This window comes from Phlebotomus papatasi, chromosome 1, assembly GCF_024763615.1.
Source record: "Phlebotomus papatasi isolate M1 chromosome 1, Ppap_2.1, whole genome shotgun sequence".
In the NCBI taxonomy this organism is placed as follows: domain Eukaryota; kingdom Metazoa; phylum Arthropoda; class Insecta; order Diptera; family Psychodidae; genus Phlebotomus; species Phlebotomus papatasi.
The window spans coordinates 13,751,942-13,775,207 of record NC_077222.1 but is presented as its reverse complement, the minus strand read 5'-3'; the positions used below and the strand labels follow the sequence as shown (position 1 = coordinate 13,775,207).

Below are 23,266 nucleotides of genomic sequence, written 5' to 3'. Positions count from 1 at the left end.
GGAGTTCAGGAAACGAGAAATAGAACACATTGTAAAATTAATAAATAATTTTATTGTACAACAAGCACATAAAATAGAAACGAGTTAAGTCTTGAGTATAAAACAATATCTATCCTTTTACAAAAAAAATATCCCATGGTTTCTTTTCTGTTGCAAATGTTAAGTTAAATGCAGAGCATTGTAAAGCTTTCTTGAATGCCAACATCGACAAAGCTTACAAAAAATTAGTACTACGAATTTCATCTACGGAATCCTTTCGATCCTTCCCTACTCCTGTTGCTGAGTCATGAGAACTGTGATCATCTCACGCCATCTCGTGAGCATTTTTGTATAGATCTCATGACTGTCCCTTGATGGCTCGCAGACGCACTGCACATGATGCGGAAGTAGGCGATGGAAGAAGTTGTAGTAGCTCTCAATGTCTTCAGGATCGAGTTTCTGAGTCTCCTCATCGGCAAGATACATGGCATATTTGGCACGATAGGCTGCTCCCAGGAGAGCAGCTTCAGTTGCCGATTGAACATAAACCGGAGCATTGAAGACATCAGCCATCACCTGCAGGATGGATTTATTGGCTGACGCTCCTCCAGTTGCCAGAATTCGAGTGTTTTCCCCAAACAGGAAACCCATGTCACTGGCAATGGCTCTCCTATGCAACATCTGACCCTCAATCAGAGCCCTAATCTCTGTCTGAGGAGATGAGAACTTGCTGACCCCTTTGGCAGCTTCGGGATTGCTCGACGAGGAATCTTTGTTCCATCGTAGCGTTCCCTTGACATTTGGAATGATTTCTTGGTTCACAAAGTGCAACGCCATGTTGCCAAAATTGCCCCGAGGCATCGAATCGAGGAGTTCACTGAAGTAGTCCCAGCTGTTGTTCCCTTCAGCGTGCTTGAATTTGTCCCTTACGAGGGAACCGTTTCTGAAACTATTTGGGCATTTGAGTAAACTAGGAAGGCTATGTCCTTCGAATTTAGCTTATGAGAAATGAAGGTGCAACGGTAGGTAATTCAAAAGTGAAACTTAACGAAGAAGAGGCGCCATCTCTGAGAATTATATAGAGTTGCATAGCTAACTTCACATTGCAGTGAGAAGTACTAAATGTCAAAAGTGTCAAAAGTAAACGTGACGATGATCATTAGAAGTTAGAAAATTGACCGTACAATATTTCCTCACTGAAATATCAAGAAAATGTTGGGGTTTATGCAAGCAAGGGCTTCAAATACCTCGGATCGGTACTGACAACAGGTAATGAAGTCGGAATAGAGGTTAACGAGAGACTCGCAGCGGAAGTAGAAGTTACTTTGCACCCTAGTCGATATTTCGATCAAGGAACGTCTCGCAGTTAACAAAGATCAAAGTATACAGAATCATACTGAAGCCAGACATACCGTATTATTGATATTGATATTTATTTCTCTCAAACATATAGGGTCCGCCCCTCTTACATTGTTTAATAAAAAAGAAAAGAAAAAAAGAGTGAAAAGAGCAAAATTACATTCTTATTACATAAAATGAAGAATGTGCAAAAGAGAAAAGAAAAAAGGAAAAGTACAAAAAAAATAGCATAAAAAGAGAAAGAAAAAAAAGAATAAGAATGTTCCTAACTCCCATCTGACCCAGACTGATAGTGCCTTGCAATGCCATCCTGTGAGATTCTAGCACTCACAGGGAGAGAGTTGTAAAGAACAACCCCATCAATAAAAAGCGTTCGCGAATACTGGTTCGAGTGAGCTCTCGGGACCAGAAGTCCACGCACTCAGGCCGAGGCTCCAGGAATCAAGAGTGTGGCTAAGTATCGCGGCCTCCCAGACATAATCAGCCGGAAAAGAAAAGTAACCGCTCTCATACGAAGGAGTGAAAGGAGATCACAGTCCACTAGAATATTGCGGTGCGCCGAGATGTGGTCACGAGGGCCGAGACCACAGATGTACTTTACGCAGTTGTGGAAAGTCACTGATAGTCGTCTGATAGTTTCACGTATGGTCTGGAAACAGTATCGTTGACCCGCACAGAAGAGAGAAAGCTGCTGATCTTTGAGAGACGGATCCTATGACGAATCTACGGGCCTCTCTATGAGAAAACTAAAGGGGAATTCCGAATAAGGATGAACACCGAACTGAAGGAGCTTTATGGAGAGGCTGACATTGTGGCCTCCATTCGAGTGAGAAGACTGAGCTGCCGAGCGTCCCCGGATGAGATAGAAAAACATAGTGGATGATGTCCTCAAAACCCTAGAGTTGGAATGGTGAGGTGCTGTGCAGGAGGCCTTGTCTCTTAAAGGGACGTAAGTGGCCAGTTAAGTAAGTAAGTTGGGGTATAAGGACGTTGTTGTGACACATTTCTGTGCATTTCACCTAGTTTTTCTTATCTTCGTGATCGCACAATCACCCTTTTCCCTTCGTGATAGATAAGGAACAATCCAGAAATAATGTCGAATATAATTAATGGGTAATAGAACAGACTAAAATTGATATTAAAAAGTGGAGAGGAATTAAAAAGGATGTTTAGTCGCTGGTGTAAACCTTTTCTGGGACCGTGAGAATTGTATAATTTTCTGTATAAATTCAGTGATTTAGGGCAAGTGCTTTCGATTCTTGGAACTTTGACGTCGTCAAAAACTTCAAATACATTGGATCCACGGTAAGTCCTGATAACATTGTGAAGATGGAGGTCAATGAGCTCTTTGAAGCAGGGAATACACCGAGAAAAATTTTATGGATAGTATTAATGTTTTTCTGGGTAAAATCAAAAAAATATATTTTTTTCGTCAGCCAATGGTAAAATACATTTGTTTCTAATGTTTTATTTGATTTGAATACAGACGACTTTTACTTCAAATATTTTTACATTTGATCTGAAAGGCAGTAATTATAGCCACAACAAATATATTTGTATTTATTTTGAATGGCACTGTATTTGAAAAGAAAACATGTCTTTTAAATCAAATACATTTGCACTTTATTTCTAAAGTGGATTTTAAACACTTTCATGGGTAGAATCAAAAATTTCTGGGTAACACTACCATAGTTTCAATAGTAGAAATATTTGTTTTAACCACGATTTACCATTAATTTAAATACACAATGGGTAAAATTAAAAATTTCCTTGGTATATTTAAATGTTCTTTACCATAGATTCAATGGCAAATATGTTTGCTTTGATATTCCTCCACATTAAATCAAATAATATTCTCGGGTAGATATAACAGTACCAGGGTATATTTAAAAAACTCTTGCTATGATTTCAAAAATAAATTTATTTGACATAAATAATGTGTATTCACAATAAAATTGTATTACATTAATTTCTATGGGGTGTTTTTGCCTTCATGGGTAAAATTAAATGCAATCTGGTTAGAGGGTCATAGTTTGTTCCAATGCACGACTTTCTAGTTGTTTCGTGAAGTCTTCTTCTCAGCTCCTGGTTGTATGCTCTTCTGCGTTCTTCCAATTGTGTTTACCAGATTCAGAAGAAATAAGATACTTCAAAAGACTGATTGTCTTTTGCCCCGTAAAAATAAACGATGACATAATGAAATCTGAAAGACAGGAAATAAAATTAAATGGAATTAAAAATCTGAATCTATATGGTATCTATTGAAATAGCGGAAATATGTAGCTATTGAAAATATAGTGGTGGAAATAATTATAGTCCTATCCCATAATCTTTAAAAGAACCCAACAATAAGTCTCGAAAAAACTTATACGTATAATATGATGTCCTTTTATGTTAATCATAAAAAATTTAATTTTGATTATAGAATCTTGTTTTCTCAAAACTTTAGTAGAATTTCGTTTTTTTATTCTGGTGATAATTATAATTCCAGGTAATAATTGTAGGGCTACAGTATTTATTTTTCACCAATGGCGGTTAATAATTTTTAATAATTCAATGTAACTTACTTGATCAGTGGTAGTGCTCCTCGTCTGCTTTTATTACAGCGCTCACTTTTCTAAGTTGTGTTTTGCAGATTTACGGCCTTTACTGTTTGCTCTGAGTTCTGCTGCTATCTGCGAATCACTTTTCCAATTCCATGGAAAAGATAATGATTGTCCTTTGCCCGGTGAACGGATTCAACGGTTACCACGATTGATAAAAGAAAGAATAAAAACAAAAATGAAATTAAAAACTTTTCCGGTATGATATTTTCCAAAGCGATAATTGAAAATACATATTCAACATAAATAAGTTGATATAATTAACATTTTTATAATAAAAAAATTATGCGAGGTCCAATATTTCTTTGTAAAGATCAATGCTAACTTTCACAGATTATGTAATTCTTATTGCACTACAAAAAAAAATCAATTTTCTTACCTTGATACTATTTAGGTCTCTCCTAGATGGAATTTTTGAAGAAAAGTAGTTCGATAAAACAGATATGGTGATAATTTTCCAGCTTCTGCTCACGGACGTTTCCAATCAACAATGACTTGCAATCAGGATGATCGATTGAACTTGAAAAATATTGAAAATTACAAATCGTTAGTAAAGTATTAAATAATAAAAAATTCTTACGACGAATTTTAAATTTAAATAAAATAATAAAAAGTGACATTCCATTTTAGCTTAAAAGAAGAAATAAATTTAATTTAATTTAACGAATATGGTTAATACTTTTCTGGCAAACATTTTTTTACTTACCCAATCTAACGATTTCCAACACTTTATCAAATTTCTTTGTCGATCACTTCATGATTTTTGCAACTTTATAAGTTTACTTATCCACTGTAACCATTTTTTAGTTTTTTTTTTCATTTTCAAATAGATTGGAAATAATTTGTGTGACAACTTTTCAACTCAGCGGCTTCTTCAAGACTGACTCGTTTTAATGTTTTCCGTACTGATGGAATCAGTCATAGATCTGAATGTAGTTTCCTTTTTTTCAAATACTTATGCTATTGATTCAAAAAATAGTATTAGATTTGATTGGTTTTTCATTCTAAATAAATATAAATTTCATTCAAATTATTAATTGTTATAATCAATGCATATAGAAACTAATATTATTTATTTTATGCAAATCACGGCATTTGAAGAACACAATACACTGACCCTCGTGCATTTGCGTTCGTGCGTGTACGCCAGCCAAATATTAAATTTTTGGATGATTTAGAGCGAAATTCATTCAATTTTTTTTAAAATGAAAATTTAAAAAACCTAATCAATAAGAATGCTTTAATAATTGGTATTTACCTTATTCTTTATAACATAAGTAAGTTTCTTAGGCATGTTTAAGAGAGATTCATGAAGAATTTTTAGCTCAATCCGCTCCCTCTACCAAAATTTCAGCCCGATCCGTGCTATAGAGCCGGAGCTAATTAACTTAGAAAATTGGAAAGTTTTCTTTTTAATTATAGCACCCCTAGCTGTAGTTTTACAAACTTATGATGTTAAAAGGAGATCGGCATTTCACGAAAGTTTACCAAAACGCCCTCATTGATCAAATTATGACAGTTAGAAACGGAGCTATAACCATTTAAAGAAAAATAATTTGACTCTAGCCCGGAAAGTTTTGCGTTTTTTTTTAGTCGAAGCTCTAAGGCCCAGCTATAACATACTGAAATTTGAGCGTGATCGATGCCATAGAGACCAAACTATTGAGAAAACAAAAAAGAGGGTTTTTACGAAAATGTGAAATTAGTTGCAAATGACATGTTGTTTCATTTGGTTAAAGTTTAAGTTTAAATAATAAAATGTAATTATTTTTACATATTGTATTCGATTAGAATAAGTAGTTATTCACTTAAAACGTATTGATATTTATGATGAAAGGAATTTAATTTTCACCCTAATTTAAATGAATAATTTTTCAAATTATGACGACTGCAGTAAATGTAAAAACCACTGTTATTTATATTTAACGACAAAAACCATTCTATCAAATATTTACTCAAAGTTATTTCATTTTTACATTTAAATGAAATGCATATTTTATACAGAAAAGTTTCTCACAATTCAATTTAATACCTGGTCATTTAATGTTTAGATAGAAAAAAAATCATTTGAAATAAAATTTTGAAACAATTGTTTAAAAAGTCTTTTTCATTTGAAATAAATACAGATAATATTAAGATGTATACAAAAATGTCAGTATTAAATTTTACCCATTAAATTAATGCTTGTTGCATTTGATTTCATAAAACAGTACTTTTAAATCAAAAGTAAAATCTTATTTTTGACAACACAACGTTGCACATTTAATATAAATGTGTAGTTTTTCATTTTCAATGTATAATTGTTATTTTTACCATATATTATCTTTGATTCAAAAGCTGAGGTATTTATTTCAAATATTTAAACATTCGCGTTAAAAGAAAAATTATTTATTCTCCGTATGAATGCAAAAATATTTGAAATTATTGTGATTACTTTCAAAATCAAAATTATTTCGTTTGTATTGAAAGAAAAGTCAATTGATTCGAATATTTACCCAGAATTTTTAACATTAAATGCAAAATATTCAATTTAAATAAATTCCATTTTTCTCGGTGTATGTACTCCCGTGTTCTATCAAAAATATTCAGTTCTTAAAAGGTCTCCTGGGGGTAAATTCTCTAACTTAGTGAGAAAGTGAGAAGTACTAAAAAGTGACAAAATGCCGAAAGTTGTCACTAATCTGATTCCCTACGCTTCATTTTGTGAGAAGTGTCACTTTTTTCCTGAGATTTGTCATCCATTATTTGCTCAGTGACTTGTGGATAGTTTTGTGAAAAATGGCCCAATAAAGGATAGAAAAAGGATTTTGGGAACCCGTGGAAGTGATAACCAAAAAAAGGAACTTGTTTTTCATCTGTAGAAGGATTTGGCTTTGGCCAAAAATCAATTCAGCATTCACTATTCACACTGAATTCAGACACAAATATCTGTGAAAGACATACTGCAACAGCCTGAAATCCAAAAGAAACTTGAATGGCCTCTATCTGTGAGTATGAGTACTGTATCAACGGCGAAAAATCGTAGAGCACAAAATATTCTCTGCTCTTTCGCAAGTCCAGTGACTCTGGTCCGGGCTTCCAAGTACGGCATTAAAAGATCGAAAAAAGTTCGACAAATTGCTTTGGTCATCCGGAAGAGGTTAAAAAATTCCCTATCTGAAAGAACTTCCATGGGAATAATTTCCTTTTCCAATTCCCTTCGCAGAACAGACAAATTATTTGTTAGTTGTCTTAGCCGACGCCTTCTGGCTATTCTGTAGCAATAAAATCCATGGTTTCACTTGAAAACACTAATATATAATTGATAGTTCACAGATGTTACCGTAATAAACAAAAACAATTTAGAAGAAACATATTTTTGTCCACGGGCTCATTACTAATTTTGAAGCATATTTAGTACTAAAATCAGTTCTAAAAGGTTGCTCTCCACAGAGGCAACTTCTGTCAAAAAGTCGAGAGAAAAAATTCTCAGTAAGTCTGAAGCGACAAAGAAAAAAGGACACCCTAAAAAATGATGAAAGGAAGTAGTGGACAGTATCTTTTAAAGTGTCCAGTGGGGTGCTAAGGTGCTGGAGGAGCGTCGGAAGGACTAAAGGAGACTAGTGAGAGAGGTCCGGTCCCATAAAGGGACGTTGCAGGAAAGTTAGTCAAGTATTTTATTCAAAGGTAGAAAAAATGTGAAAATTGCAACTGCAGACAACGGTTCCAGTGCGACAAGTCCATCGTACATGATCACAACCACCGTAATGGATGCATCAAATATGATATCAATTTTCTGGCAAATTTGATCTAGAAACGCGACCTCAACTTGGTCCAAATCGAGCTGCGAAGATGTTGACAGGAGGTTGTCTTCGTGGAGGTTATCAAGATCAGGGACCATTAACAGCGTTTCTTGGGTACTACAGATTCATTCTGTATCTATTTCTGAAGATCTATCTCAGTTGTCTGAACTACATAGGTTGATGTATAAAAGGTCTGCTCCAGTTTTTCGAAGGTTATCTTCATGATTCTTTATAAGTGTCCAGCTTTCAATCTTAAATAATCTGCATCCTTTTCGTATCTACTCAGAAACGAAAGTTAGGTTCGTTTCGTTTGAATTCTGCAGAAAGGACAGGGAACTCAGTTATCGCTCGATCAGTCATTGGAACTTTGAAACAGGGATGCTTAGAGTATCGAGAAATGCGGAGACGCAACTGAAATCCCCAAAAGGAATACAAGAGTGGAAGCTGAGGACGGGTTCTTTAGGAAATTTGTTCCTGCTCAGGGATTTCGGATCAATCCACATTCTAAAAGAATAAGGTCGTTTTCTTGGTAAAGGAGTGTTAATCTTGACTTTCCTTCGGTCGTTAGTCAATTGAGGATAGTTGCCAGGGTTCGGAAGGTTCTACTCTTTCCCCACAGAATTTCAACACCTTCAACGTTTATTTAATATAAATCAATGGTCAAGGAACCGTAACAACTATTTTGACGCCTCTTCGAGCTTACAATTAACTGAATTATGATCCACCTAATTGCTGTTTAATTAATGTGAGAATGAAGTGAAAACATTGAATAAATTTCAATAACTCACCACAGCATTCCCATGTAACTCTTTCTGTCTGTCGGATGGATGAAAACATGTCCCTCCTCGAACTTTGGTGGTTCCTCAAGGGTCATCATGACTGTGTCACTAGTTCCAAGAGACAGAACCAACCAGTCACTGTCCAGGACCATCCCTGTCAGTGCTGATGGATTGTCTCCCGTGAAGGCGACAACCTTACAATTGGCACTAAAATTGAATCTCTGAACAAAGAATTGGGAGACATCTCCAAGGACTTCTATACTAGAAACAAGTCCACCTAATCGATCTTCTAGATCAGGTGCGCAGGAGTTCAAACACTCCTGTGACCACATTTTTTTCTCAATGTCCAAGAGATTCATGCCTGAGCCATCTGAGAAATCAATAGGAGCCACAGAACCCAGAAAGATCGATGCTAAAAAACTACTGACTAGAGATATCCGGTCAGTATGTTCGTAAACATCAGGTCTCTGTTGGTAAATCTTTCGGATTTGAGGTCCTGTGAATCTCTCATAGCATTTTGATCCTGTTAACTGGACCATTCTATCTTTTCCACCTATGGCTTCTTCCATCTCATGACACTGCTTGGATGTGGTGCCATCCATCCAAATTGGCGTTCGAGTGAGCGTAAAGGCCGAATCATCAATTTGCATATGGAGGAATTTATCTGGATCGAGATTTCCCAGAACTTGAACCCCATGCTTCGACCAATACACCGATCCATGCTGTTGGGCAGCTCCACTGAGCGCCACAACAGTACTCAGATCTGCTCCTTGAACCACCAATCTATCCAACACCATATCCAAAGCCTTTACCCACATAACAGGCTGCACAAAAAACTCTTGTTTCTTCGTGCCGGCATTGACCCCACCAAAAGTTCGGAAACCCTGCAGATCACTGTCGAATTTAACTTCTGCCTGTGCCAGAACTTCCAATGTATTGGACAACTGCACCGCCTTGAGCTGCAGCCAGTCGATTGAGAGAGAGAAAAATCCATCAAATGTAAACATTCGATCAGCTGCGTCATGGACTGGGCAGAAAGGTTACAGGGGACAGAAAGAAGCATGCGATCGAGATTTTCCATGGCAGAGAGATGGAAAGATTACGCGCGCAAGCGGAAAAAAATGCAAACAAGGTAAAGTCGCTTGTGTGGGAAATAATTTACACCAAATTCACAACAAAGTGAATGGAGAAAATTAGCCAGTACGCACAGATGTCCAATATTCAACATTTGGGAAATTAATAAACATGCGTAGAAAATTTTTACACTTGGATTAATATTTGGATTAATTGTTTTGTTTGGTGAGATATGTAAAATTTATGAAATAATCACTCCAAACTTAGTTTCAATGTAAAAGGTTTAAACAAATTTTACCTGAGGGTGAGAAAGCTTTATAATTTGTCAGTAATAGCGCTAGTATCGGAAATTGTTTATCTTTTTTAATACTTTATAACTAAAATTAAGTATAAAATAGCTCTAGTCTAGAATATGGACTTGTAGGAGTAACTTTTTCGTTAAGTTTTCATATCCTTGGCGTCTCATATCGCCATCTACCGTAATTATTGTACAATTATTCGCCGAAGTGCTGACTATAGACTGAAGTTAACTCAAAGTACAGTGCCCGCTTTGTAATTCGAATGATTGGGAGACAAAATATGACAGATGTCCGCTTCGTAATCCGGATGGATTTTTTGAATTTGTTCAACGTTTCGAAAATATAATACAAGATTTTTTTGTAGAATATTAGTATAAACGTTAAAAAAAAGATTAAAAGATATAATTAGAGAATTCTATGCTATTATACTTCATATATTAAACAAAAACTTCACAAGATAATTCATTTTCATTGGTGAACAGACATGCATACATAACCTCAAAATTATTTTTTATGTAACCGTCGAGAACTCGTCCGGACTACGCCGATCCGGATTACAGAGCGGGCACTGTAATATTTTTCTTTTTAAATTGAATGGTACACTGCAATTTTAGATATATAAATATTTATTTTATTAAAGAGAAACAATTAAAAAAAAAAAAAAACAATAATTAGATAAGGGAATACTACGCGGTAATACTAAAATTGTATATTGATAAGCGAGGAAGATATATGTCATCCAAATAAAATTAAAGGCATAAGCTTATAATTCAATTCAGTCTAGAAAATTTTCTGACGTGTCAAGTCAGGTTATGTTAAACTTGTATAGTGAAGTTAAATTAATAAAATTTTAGTCCAGCACTAGTTTTAGCTGTCTGGGTGCTTGGTAAAAACTCTCTTAACAAATGTGAGGTTATAATTGACTTAACCTCGAAAATCGATAAACTGTAATATAAGTGATCGGTTCACTTGCATTTTGAATTGATCAATTCTAGGTCTCAGTTAAAACAAATAAAAACTCATTTTCAGAGATAGTCTAACATTTTTTTTAATTCAAAATACAGCCAAGTTTATTAAGTAACTGAATTCATATAAAATGCATTATAAATTAAGAAATACTACTTTTTTTATTGTTAATAAATGGAATTTGTTATAGAAGTTAATATAATATGATAATATTAAGGAAACATCAGAGAAAAATGGTTTAAATTTAGTCTCCACGCAAAACTCTTCACATAACCTCAAATTTTACATTTGGAATTTAACCGGTTCATATTTGACAAGTTCATATTTGAGGAAGTTAGAGAATCCCTAATCTGGTTGAGGTTATGTTTAACATAGGACAGTTCAGTTTACATTACTTTTCACATAACCTACAAAATATGAACGATATTTTAGGAAGTGTAAAATCACAAAATCTATTTCTAGAAATATTATATTTTTCAATTTACAATAGAAAATACGATGATTTTTTTTTAATTTTTTTATCCAGTGATATTTATTATTATTATTTTTTACAGTTTTAATAAGTCGAATTATTTTGCTTTGAGTCCGGAAAGTTTATATAAAAAAAAACTTATAGAGGTTATTTCCATTTTGGTATCAAATTTCGTCTTTTCCAAATACCTTTCTGCTTGTTTCCTAAATTGTGCATATTTTTGACGAAAGTTTCTTTCTGTTTTCAAATATTTTATTTACATTGAACAAATTTAATATTTTTAATGCTTTTTTTCTATGATATTTTAAAAATTATTTTTACTGCAAAGTTAGCAAAATGACAGAATAATTTATTTATTTGTATCATAGTAACATCATTAATTAATCGTCGTATTAGACTGAGATTTATTTTGAATTTGTCAATGTAAACGGCAAATCCAATACGATCCCTCGTATCGAATTGGATTGGATTTAACTCGTCCTATTTGTCTTGAAAAATATTCGATAAATACAAAAAATTATTCGGAATGACTTGACGTTTGATCTAACCTCATTTTATGAATTAGAAAAGTATTGGCTCCGGCACGCCTTTTAGATCAGGAAAATTTCATGAAGTCGAAATTCGTATCCCTGTCTTTCTCACATATTCGATTGAGCTAAATTGAATTTGCTGTGATGTTTAAAAGAAGAAGAAGAGTTCGAAGGAATGAAATAAACCTATGCAAAGCGTATAGGAAAGAAAGGGATTCGAATTTTGACTTCATGAAATTTTCCTGATCTAAAAGGTGTGCCGGAGCTATAAGGAAACACAGTGTTTTGGACATGAAACATTTCTACTTCACTGTGTTTTCTAGGTGTTTTTGTCACATTTATTTAAATAATCAAAGAATAATTAATCAAACGTGCGTCTCAAACATGTAGAACCTGCCCTGATATGGCCTAACCGGTTTAGTATTATAATGTCTATTATATGAGACACTCAGAGCAAAAGTGGACCGTTTTAATAGGGAAATGCATACAAAGGAGACCACTCTTGTTCTGAGCGTCTCATATTATTATGTAATACAAATCAGTGAAAATTTCATAGGATTTGACTATAAAACGTTTAAAAATGGTTAAATAGTTCCACTGGTCGAGTTGTGGAACCGGCCGACTACAGGACCTTTACCTTATATAATGCAATGGTGTTCTCGGTAAAAACTTTTGGACACTGACTAAATATTGGAACAAGTTTTCCTTGGAACAAATTTTTTTTGGAATCAATTTGGACCTAGAGAAGATATTTGCTTTTCCAAAAAGTTTTCTTTGCATTACAGTTTTGTTACGAAATATAGTTACAATTTTGTTAGTTTTCTTTTGGAACCGTTTTGATATGATGGAATGTCTACTAATTTGAGTTGATTTCGTTTTATACAAATTTGTTCCTGAAAGTTGGAATAGAATTTGTTTCACTCGGCTGTTTTGTTTCCACTGTCAGGAACAAATTGGTACATATTTTTTATAATGGTATTATTCCTACATCTGTAACATATTTGTTCCAAAAATTTTCGATGTCCGTGGACGAGGTAATTTTTGGAACGAAATTGTTGCTCATATGGGGAATCTTTTTGTTCCCACTGTCGGGAACAAATTCGTGTAAAGGCTTTCGTCTTATAGTTAAGGACTATACTTCAGTCGAGATAGATTTCGATGGCGAAAGTTCATAAGGAACATCAAATAAGAATCAACTTAAGAGTGTTTTATACAGACGCATGCATGACGAAATCATATGTGAATGCTGGCAGCAGGAGGGGAAGGGAATCTCGAATTAAAAAAGTGAAACAATGTAGCACGAAAATTGCCACAGATTTGGCGTCATCCTTGTTTCGTTGGTGACGGATGACTGAGTGTGAGAGAAAGGATACGATTTTATACTAGACGAGCTATTTTTTTTTTGGAACAAATTTGTTACTAATATTGGGTATCTTTTTGTTTCTCCTAGAAGGTACAAATTTATTCCGAAAATTTTCAAATGAACAAGATTGTGCCAAAAATTATAGTGTCTGTGGACGAGCTAATTTTTGGAACACTATGTGCCGAAATTTTTTACCATGTAAATAACCTCATTGTTACAGCCTGTAACGGATTTTTTCTCGAGAATTCCAAATCTTAATTTTTTATCCTTGCGCAATTTATATATATTATATTTAGTTTATATATTTTTTTTACTTAGAAAATATTTAAAATAATTTCAATAACATTTATATTTTAATTTGACAGAAAAATGGATGGATTGGTCAAAATAATTGTATAACTTTGTAAAAAATTATTAAATTAAGCTTTCCAGTCCCTTCTAGATATAGAATTCTGCGCTTCCCAGGTAGCGTTTTTTGCAGGTTATGCTCAACATAACCTTACATTGCTAACTATAATTTCTTAGCCATACCAGAATTACGTTCAGTAGTGTTGAAAAGGAACATCTAGCGAATCTGGCCTGAGCATAGGAAGTAAAACTGAGTAAACACTGATTTCTAGGTTAAAACCTTAGCAGATCTTTTAACAAACACCGGATAAAATCTTTAAACGTGAATAGAACATTTTAAAGGAAATTTACTGTGGGGCAGGGCAATTAAAACCAAATCAAACTAATTATTTCATTGAATTATCTCTTGACGATAATGACATTACTTGGAAATTGCGATTATTATGTAAACAAGCGGCTTTTCAAGGATTACTTCAAGACCAAATCTTTCGCGAAAAATGAGGAAAATTAAAGGAACTTTTGCAAATTCAAACCAGAAAACCAAAATTGCAAACTCAGCACTCCCACACAAACATTAATTTACTCAATTTTCCGTTCATCGCCCTGGAATTTCTCGGACACCTTTTGCGGCAGATGAAAGTGGGTGCAATGTTGAAGCAGAAATTAACAACAATCGCCCAAAAATGATAGTTAAAAAATGAGAAAATACATTACTTTCTGTGTGCTGAGGTCAAATCCAAGATAAGTTTGATTTTCCTGGGAAACCATGGCTTAAACACTTGTATATTTTCACTATAAAGGCACAAAGTTGGGAGAGCACTTGGGTGAGGAATGATTAAGTTTGCACTCGGCGGTGGATTATCGCTAATTGCGACGATAATAGCTTATCAACAACCGCGAAGAAGGTTACTGAATTTTTATTGTTTTTATTTACATGACAGCTAATTTGACAGTCGCGAATCGGGAAAGTGGTGGGGGGTAGAGCAATAATCCCGCAAGTGGGATATTTTTTGACACATCACCCGAAAATTTCCCTCTCAAAAAGATGGCGATAAAAGTCAAAAAATAATTTATTATGACATTTAGTGAAATTACAATAGAAATTAAGTTTTTCTACTGATGGCAGATTCATTTTTTGGGTTCGACATCTCATTGCCGGTAAGGGGGATGATGGGCACTGGCTGGGGGTGAAAATGGGGCCCTGGAGGCTGGTGGAAGCTGAGGAAAGGGCATCTGTTTTGGGTGGATGACAGAGGAAAGGTCACAGCTACTCGGAATTTCCACGTTTTCTGCGTTTATTTAACCCGCAGAGTGTTATGTAAATACTTGGGGGAGCCTTGGGGATGACTCAGAGAGCCTTTAGAGTCCTATCGAGTGGGAAAAGTGCTCCCATTCGGGAATAGTTTGCAATTTGAGTGATTGATCGTGTTTCCGGAGTGGACCAGAAATTGATGGGGGGCTCTTTTGTTGTTGCAGCCGGATGATGATCTCGGGGGCTGCTTGGATGACGAGGAGCTGGAGTATGATGCCTTAAACGATGAGACCTTCGGATCGGCAATCAACGGGGACTGGGAGGGGATTCATGAGAATCTCGTGAAGCTCGAGGATGAACTGAAGAAGGGCGATGGGGCGTCCGGAAAGACCCCAACTCGAGGTCAGAGCACTTCCAGGAACAAATATGGTGCTGATTTGGGTAAGTAAACAAAATAATAAATTCTCTATGTATTAAATATCTGGCAGAAAGGAACGTGTTTATCGAAACTTCTGAGATATTATAAATAATAAACAAGGATATACTGTTTATTTTTTTAAAGAGAACTTCTAGAAATATTATTAATAACTTGCATTTTAATAAATAATTTTGTCTAACATGATTTTAATAAGATTCCTTGGGTTTATTCCTTCCTGGCTAAATCCTTTTTTAAGGTAGAAACATTTTTTAAACAATGTTTCTATCAAGTTTTGTAAAGAATGTTTTAACAAACTTTAGTAAAAAATGTTTTAGAAACATTTGTGAAACATATTTTCTTTCAATTTCAATTTTCAATTGAAATTCAATTTTCTTTAGCAAATTTTTGGGGAAATGTTATCAAACTTTTGTAAAAAAGAAATCATTTAGAAAACATGTTAAACAGGATTACAAAAAATTAAATATTTTTTTTAACACATTTCTGGGAAACATATTTTTAGATTTTCTTTTAAAAATATTTCTTATAAACTTCGAAACATTCTTTTAACAAATTTTAATGAAGCTGCTTTTTACAAACTTGTAAAAAAATGTTTTTTTAATCACGCTTTTAGTACATTTTTCGGAAAAATGTTTTTAGAAAATGTTTGTGAAACGTGTTTCATACAAACTTTGTACAAAATGTTTTCAACAAATTGCGTAAACATGTTTTTTGACAAATTTTTGTGAAGCTTTTTACCATGTTTTTACCAAACTTTAGTGAAACATGTTTTTATCAAACTTGTGCAAAAAATGTTTTTAACAAACTGCAAAACATGTTTTTAGCAAAGTTTTTGAAGTAAGTTCCTTATTTTATTATATACCTTTCTACAAACTTTTCTGAAATTGTGAAACATTTTTAATGAATTTTACTGAAATATGTTTTTATTGAACGGTTTTTTGAAACATGTTTCAATTTTTTTAACAAACTGTGAAATACGTTTTTAGAAAATTTTTCTGAAACATGTTTTTTTACGAACTTGTACAAAATGCATTTAAGAAAATTGTGAAAGATATTTTTATCAAATTTTTCTGAAATGTGTTTTCAGAAACGTTTTTAAAGCATGTTTTTCTAAAATTGTACAAACATGTTTTTAACAAACTTCCATGAAGCATGTTTCCCACAAACTTTTATTAAAAAAAAAAGTTCTTATCAAACTTTAGTAGGGTGAAAGGAACGTCTATTAACACCTTAAGACCTCGTGTCAGCACCTATTGACATCCTACTCTGTACTTAGGATATGAAATTTGAACATATTTGTTTATAGTAAAACGTTATATTACTTATATTTTACTAGATACATTTAGTAATTTTCAACATTTTGACAAAAGTGTCAATAGGGGTTCCCTGTCGAACAGACGTTCATCCGACCTTAAAACATGTTTCTAAGAAACTTGTTAAAAAATATTTTTAACAATTTTTTGATTTTTTTTTATAAAATGTTATTAATGAAATTTTGTAAACCATGTTTCTAATAAACTAGTAAAAAATGCTTTGAAAATGTGTTATAAAAATTCTAAATATTTAAAAAAAATTAACAAGCTTTTGTGAAAACCGTTTTTAAATAAATTTCACTTAAGCGTGATTTTATCAAATGATTTGGAAACATGTTTCTAACAATCGTGTTAAAAGTATTTTTAATAAACTGCGAAACATGCATTTAATACACTTTTGTGAAGCGCATTTTTTTACAAATTTTTATTTAAAAAAATAATCTTTAGAAACTTTAGTAAAACATATTTTTAATAAACTTGTAAAATATGTTTTTTTTTAAAGTTTTGGAAAACATGTTAGTTAAAAACTTGTACAGAATACTTTTAACAAGCTTTTGTTAAAAACATTTTTAGCAAATTTAAAAAAAGGTTTTAAAACAATTTGTGAAACATGCTTTTAACAAAGTTTTATGAAGCATGTTTCTTACTAATTTTTATTAAAAAAAAAACGTTCTTACCAAATTTGAGAATCTGTTCCTAACAAATTTGTTAAAACTATACTTTTAACAATCTTTTGTAAAAAATTTTTATTAGTTTTTTACTGAGACATATTTTTAACAAACCCTTGAAACTTTTGTAAAAAAATGTTTTTAGCAAACTTTAGTGAAACATGTTTCGAACAAACTTTTAAACAAAAGTTATGTAAAAAAATTTGTTAAGCATTTTTCTAAAAAAATCTTTATTCATGTTTTTAGCAAATTTTTGGCAAAATATATTTCAGACTGTTGTAAAAAGATTCATGGAAAGCTGTGAATATTTTTTCTAGTAAATTTTAGTAAAACATGATTTCTATCAAATTTGTAAAAGAATATTTTTTACCAAATTTTAGTGAAACATGTTTCTTATAAACTTGTACAAAGTGTTTTCAACAAACTGTGAAACATGCTTTTTAAAAACTTTTGTGAAGCATGTTTCTTACAAACATGTGAATAATGTTTGTTTAAAATGTCCCAGAGAGCGCAGTTAGCAGAAAAAGGCAGGGTTTTCATCATATATTTACCGAGTCGATCAGGAAAAATATGCTGATCGGTCAGCAGTTTTCAAACAAAAAGTGCTAACTAAATATATGGAAATGACACTACCTCGCGAGTATCGTTTTAAAGTTAGCAGAATTTAGCTGAAAATACATGTTTTCAGCTCAATTGAAAACGATTAGCATTGGTTGGATCGCTTGGGTATTTCAGAAAAACAAACTTGTAAAATGAATGTTTTTAATAAACTTTTATGAAACATGTTTCTAACAAACTTCTGTGAAACAAATTTTTAGTAAATTTTTGTGAAACATGTTTTTGACAAACAATTTTGAAATATGTTTTTAACAAAGTCTCGCAAAATATATTTCGATCAGATTGTTAAAACGTTTTTTACAAAGAGAGAAAACATAGAAAAAGATAAACATATCTTATCTTAGTTTGAAAGAGCAAGAGGTGAAATTTCAATCGATTGAATTTTATTTATTGAAAAGGCATGCCAGCGCCATTGAATAATCTTTCGTGAAATACTTATTTCATAAAAAAATCATAAGTATTTGTTCTGTTTTATAAAAGAGATCTTGTAGTACTTTTTTTCCATCAAGTATTCTTCAACAGTTTTTTGTAAAATTGCTTTTAAAAATGTTAATTTTTTTGTCATTCCATTTGCAACTTTTACAAGCATTCTTATGCACTTAATATTATATTTAAGAAACATTTTAATAATGCTTTTGATAATATTTTTATATAATGAACAAGAATTTTTTTAGAGAGCTCTATTAGAAGAAATCAGACATAAGCTGTGTGTTTTTTTTTTAAATATTTTAAGTCACCTTTTGTATTTATTTTCAATTTTTCAATTGAAGTTTTTTTTTAAAATTAATTTTTAAAACGGTCCGTATTAACTAGTTTGTGTTTTCTGCAACAAGGTTTTTTGAGATCGTGGCTTAATGGTGAACCTTGATATTTTTTAATCAAAAATTCATATGGTAAAGCTATTTTGAGAGTTGTTGTAAAATATCATTAATAAAAATATTAAAAAATAGAAAATTTTATTTTAAAAATTATTTGCAAATTTTTGTGGAGTGTAGCTTCTAATTTTAGAAGTTTGGAAAATTTGAGGAGTTCTACTTGAAGTTTCTTCTATTATTGCATTAAAAAGTATTAAAAATCGTTTACAAATTGAAATGTATTTTTTCTAAAAGTGGGTGTGGCTTATATTTTATTAAAAGACACTCAAAATCTTTCCTTGGAATTAATACGTGGAGAGTAATCTTTTCCAGAAGTACTCTGTAGGATTTCAATATAAAATATTGTAAACTGTGAAATATCAATTTTAAATTTATGTGCATGTCTCTAGAGGTAGGCGTGGCTTACATTTTATAAAGGGGAACCTTCCAGAAACTTCAAAATTTTAAAACTGGTGTGCTTTTTGTATTTATTGTAGAATTCCATTATTTATAGGAAATTATAAATTATCAAATGGAAATGTTGGTTTCTGATTAAATTTCTTACGAAGGGGGCGTGTCTTAAAATTTTTTTAAACTAAAAAAACGTTTGTAACTTTTTCCAAAATTTAAGTGGCTGATGCGTAATTCCTTGAATGTATTGCAGAATTCCAAATTACAAGGGGCGTGGCTTATTTTTTATTTTAAGAATATATGCATAATTTTTTAATTTATTTTAATAATATAAGTATGTGAAAACTTTTCAACGTTGAATTAGCGAATGACTTTTCTATGAGTGCCTTGAATAATTTAATTGAAAATTAAAAGAAAATGATTACAAATTGTATTGTAATTTATCCCGAAGGGGGCGTGGTTTATATTTAATAAAAGGGATGTTCGATATTTTTTTCTATATCTTGAAGAAATAGAGCGCTTTTAATGGAATGTATTTTAGAATGATATTATTAATATTGAAATTCATAAAATGTAGCTTGTCCTTTCTGTAGAAGGGGCGTGGCTTAAAATTACTCTGAAATGGTAGGAGTCCAAAAATGAATTTTCCCTTACAGAAATCAATCTGTCTCGGATGTCTCTGGACGATTGCTTCGTGGAGAATCTGGATGAGCCTGAACTGCCCCTGAAGTTGGATTCGAGCGTGTGGTCATCACCGGTGGATCACAGAAAGCGCGAGGATCCGTACAATGCCTTGTCCAAGGACACGTCGAAAGCGCCTAAAGCACAAGTGCTCAACAATGCATCCCCATCGCCCCTCAAGATGTTCACAGTCGAGGACATCGAGCGCAGCATCCGCAAGGCATCCCGATCCAGCGAAGCCCTCGGTGCTCCGCTCCACTATGCCCCAGAGCCACCGCCGCCAATCAACTGCCGGCCCCTAATGCCACCGCCGGGCCTCCTTCCGTCCCCCATGTCTCAGTCCCATCAGGGACCGCCGCCTCCCCTCTTCAATCCCCTTCAGTCCATGTCCAAACAACCTCCGCCTCCCTTCAGGCCACCCGGCGACTTCCCGCCCCTCATGCATCTCATGACTTCCATGGGCGCCCCGCCGATGCAGCGCCCCATGCCGCCGCCCGTCACCATGCCCCAGATGCCCTTCAACAACCTCCCCGTGAGTACCATTCTTTTATTTATTTATTCTTTATGGGACTTTACAGTGCAAAAGAGATACAGAAAGCAGAAAGAAGCTCTCAAGGAAAGCCATTGTTTTCATTCAGATAACACTTCACTGAGAGAAATCCGAAAAAGTTAAAATAACATTCCGGAAATGTTAATTTTACCCTGCAGTATTGATCCGAAATCGGTGTAAATATTACCCTTTTTAGGTGTATTAGGGGTTAAAGTTACACTTTTTAATTGTAATTTTACCCTTAAAAAGGTGTAAAATTAACACTAAAAATGTTGATATATTTTTACACCAAAAAAGTGTTAAAGTTATGAGGAAAAAAAGTTAATCGCACCCTCTTTTTCTCAGTGTTTGCTATCTGATTGGGCTGTTTTTTTTGCAATCGCGAATTGAGCATTGAAGTGGAACAGTACAAGGAAAATAAACACAGAGTTTGTGTTTATTAATTAGAAAGAAAGAGAGAAAAAGAGATATGAATTTTCCTTGCAGATGCACACAAATTTTGGGGGCGTACGACCGATGCCGGGTCAGCCTGGCAGGATAAATCCCCTTCTCAATGGTCCGCCGTTTCCAACACCGCCTCCGGTTCCGCAAATGCAAAGCAATCCATCCTTAAGTGTGAATCAATACAATAAGAGATTAGTGCAGGAAATTCAACAGAATCATCCGATGCTTCACTTCAATCGCTTAAACAACTTCGATGCTGGCAACAATTCTTATCATCAGAACCAAATGAATGGCAACAAGAACAGCAATCACAATCACCAGCAGCATCGTTTCAAGCAGCAGCAGCAACATCAGAGGGATGGAAATTTGGTAAGTGTCATGTTATGCATCTAACTAAGAACATTTATATACATTGCATTTTGACATCCATTTTAATGGACCCCGAGGAATAACTTAAAAGGGAATTTACTCAATGGGAAAATCACTTTAAGAAAGGACTTTCGCTTTACAAGGGATTTTATCAATTTAATAAAAATTAATGAAAATTAATTAAATAGAAAAAAATAAAAATTATTAAGAATTTCAATTTTATTTATTTTATTGCTCAATTTTATTTTTTTTTTATATCAAGCTGAATTTTAAAAATTAATTTTTTTCAATTTGCCCATTTTTTTTATTGTAATAAGTTCTTTTAAAAATCCCGAGGAAAATTTTCTGGAAGTCCTAATGGCTCCGGCACACCTTTTAGATCGAGAAAATTTCATGAAATCAAACTTCACATTCCTTTCTCACACGTTTTGCATATGTCTATCTCATTCTTTCGCATACTAAATTCGATTAAGCTAAATTGAATTTCTTGTGATGTTTAAAAGAAGAAGAAGAATCCGCAAGAATGAGATAGACATACGCAAAGTGTGTGGAAAAGGTGATTCGAATTTCGAAATTGAATCTATTTTAATTTAAGTAAACAAAAAAGTATCCTAGCTGTTCAGAACGTTTGAACTTGTTACTTCGAAAATATTCCCCAAAAATTGGTTTTAGATTGATTGTTTGGCTGAATAAAGCAGTGCAATGGTTTAATACTTTTCAGCTGAACTGCAGTATTCTTACGAGTCAGAGCATTTTGCAATGATTCTAATCATTCTAAAAATACGTCCAGAACCGATTTAAGCCGATACACAAACCATCTCAATTTTTGTCCGAAATTGCGAAAATATTTCTTTATTGAATTTTGATTAAAAATTAATAATTACTTTAAAACAGATTGGATTCAAATTTGCCTTTGTTTTAAATAGTACAATTTATTACCACTTAAAGAGTAACGACAAAAACACTTCAATTTCCCAAAAATAAACCTTACAAATGTCGTGAGCGATCTAGATATATAAGCTTCTTCAGACTTGAAAGCAAAGAACAGATTTTTTAACATAAATTTATTTTGCTTCCAAATAAAATGAAACAAAATATATTTTAAAAACTGATTTTTCAAGCTTTTATTTAATCTTTACACGGTTAACGTTAACCGGTTTCTGCTACCATTTGTATCAAATAAAAATGAATAAATTAATATATATATATAAAACTTGATACAAATGGAAATATTTTTTAAGTTAGTTTTCTTAAGTTAAAATTTTTAAGTTCTTATAGAACATTTATAATATTACGCTTGATTTAAAATATAATTTTTCTTAGTTCATTGTTTTATTAGAAATTATCGGTTGACATGTTTCAGCCATTTCAGCCATTAGGGAAGAGTTATATTGACCGTGAAATCGGTTAAATCGTGTTACAAAGGCCAAAGGGTACGAGATATTGACTTTCCGACTTTCGTGACCCGCCCTCCTCATAAATGGCCAGTGCTTCTTTATTTCGTTTATAATATTAATTCATTTTTATTGCAATTCTTAAAAGCATCTGCAGTTGATTTAGGATTTTTTTAATGTTTGCTCTTGTACCTGTAATCTAGGTAATAAAGAATTATTACTTTCTTTAGTATTTAGTTAAATACTGAACATTAGCTGTTCTACTGAACTATTTTTATTCTTAATAAAAAGAAAATTCGAGGTCTCTTAATCGCGGACAATTACTTGGAACTGATGAAGTTTTAAAAACAATGGTAGTAGTACGGATTTCGAGTATTTTGAAAACTAGACGATGCTTTCACTTTAAATTTTAGTATGTTGTAGCTGAAGTCGAGACCTTTCCAACGGTGGGTCGCACTCCTCCCTCGATGTTCCCTGACCCGAGCTATAGTCAAAAATGTCTTGACCAGTCTGCATTTTCGGTGTTTATGAAGGGATTTCGATGAAATTTTAGCATATATTGTATCTGAGATCGAGATCTTACTAATATAATGGGTCCCATCCGTCCCTACTTCAATCCACTGTACCCCGACCCTTACTATATCCATATGGCCGGACTCTATCTTTAACCCATTCCTTACCATGGTATTATACATCATACGAATTACTATCGGGAATGGATT

General features: G+C 33.1%; 2 protein-coding genes and 1 long non-coding RNA gene across 3 annotated transcripts in view; 1 reads left to right on the top strand and 2 right to left on the bottom strand.

The window, feature by feature from the left end:
- Positions 1 to 32: 32 nt before the first annotated feature.
- LOC129800062 (xylulose kinase) lies at positions 33 to 14,506 on the bottom strand. Its single transcript, XM_055844436.1, has 3 exons — positions 14,269 to 14,506; positions 8,512 to 9,461; positions 33 to 928 (listed from the first exon to the last, which is right to left on the bottom strand). Exons 1-3 carry the CDS (start codon positions 14,320 to 14,322, stop codon positions 268 to 270), a joined length of 1,665 nt encoding a protein of 554 aa, XP_055700411.1. The 5' UTR covers positions 14,323 to 14,506; the 3' UTR covers positions 33 to 267.
- LOC129800082 (uncharacterized) lies at positions 3,928 to 6,896 on the bottom strand. The gene is made up of 3 exons (XR_008751579.1): positions 4,648 to 6,896; positions 4,321 to 4,460; positions 3,928 to 4,023 (listed from the first exon to the last, which is right to left on the bottom strand). It is a non-coding gene; the product is annotated as an uncharacterized LOC129800082 (long non-coding RNA).
- LOC129800054 (protein PAT1 homolog 1) overlaps positions 14,506 to 23,266 on the top strand; it is a 22,225-nt gene continuing 13,464 nt past the window's right edge. The window contains exons 1-4 of the mRNA XM_055844423.1: positions 14,506 to 14,712; positions 15,031 to 15,247; positions 19,763 to 20,319; positions 20,824 to 21,150. Coding sequence (XP_055700398.1) covers positions 14,674 to 14,712; positions 15,031 to 15,247; positions 19,763 to 20,319; positions 20,824 to 21,150 — 1,140 coding nt within the window. The 5' untranslated portion in view covers positions 14,506 to 14,673. The remainder of the gene's footprint in view (positions 14,713 to 15,030; positions 15,248 to 19,762; positions 20,320 to 20,823; positions 21,151 to 23,266) is intronic.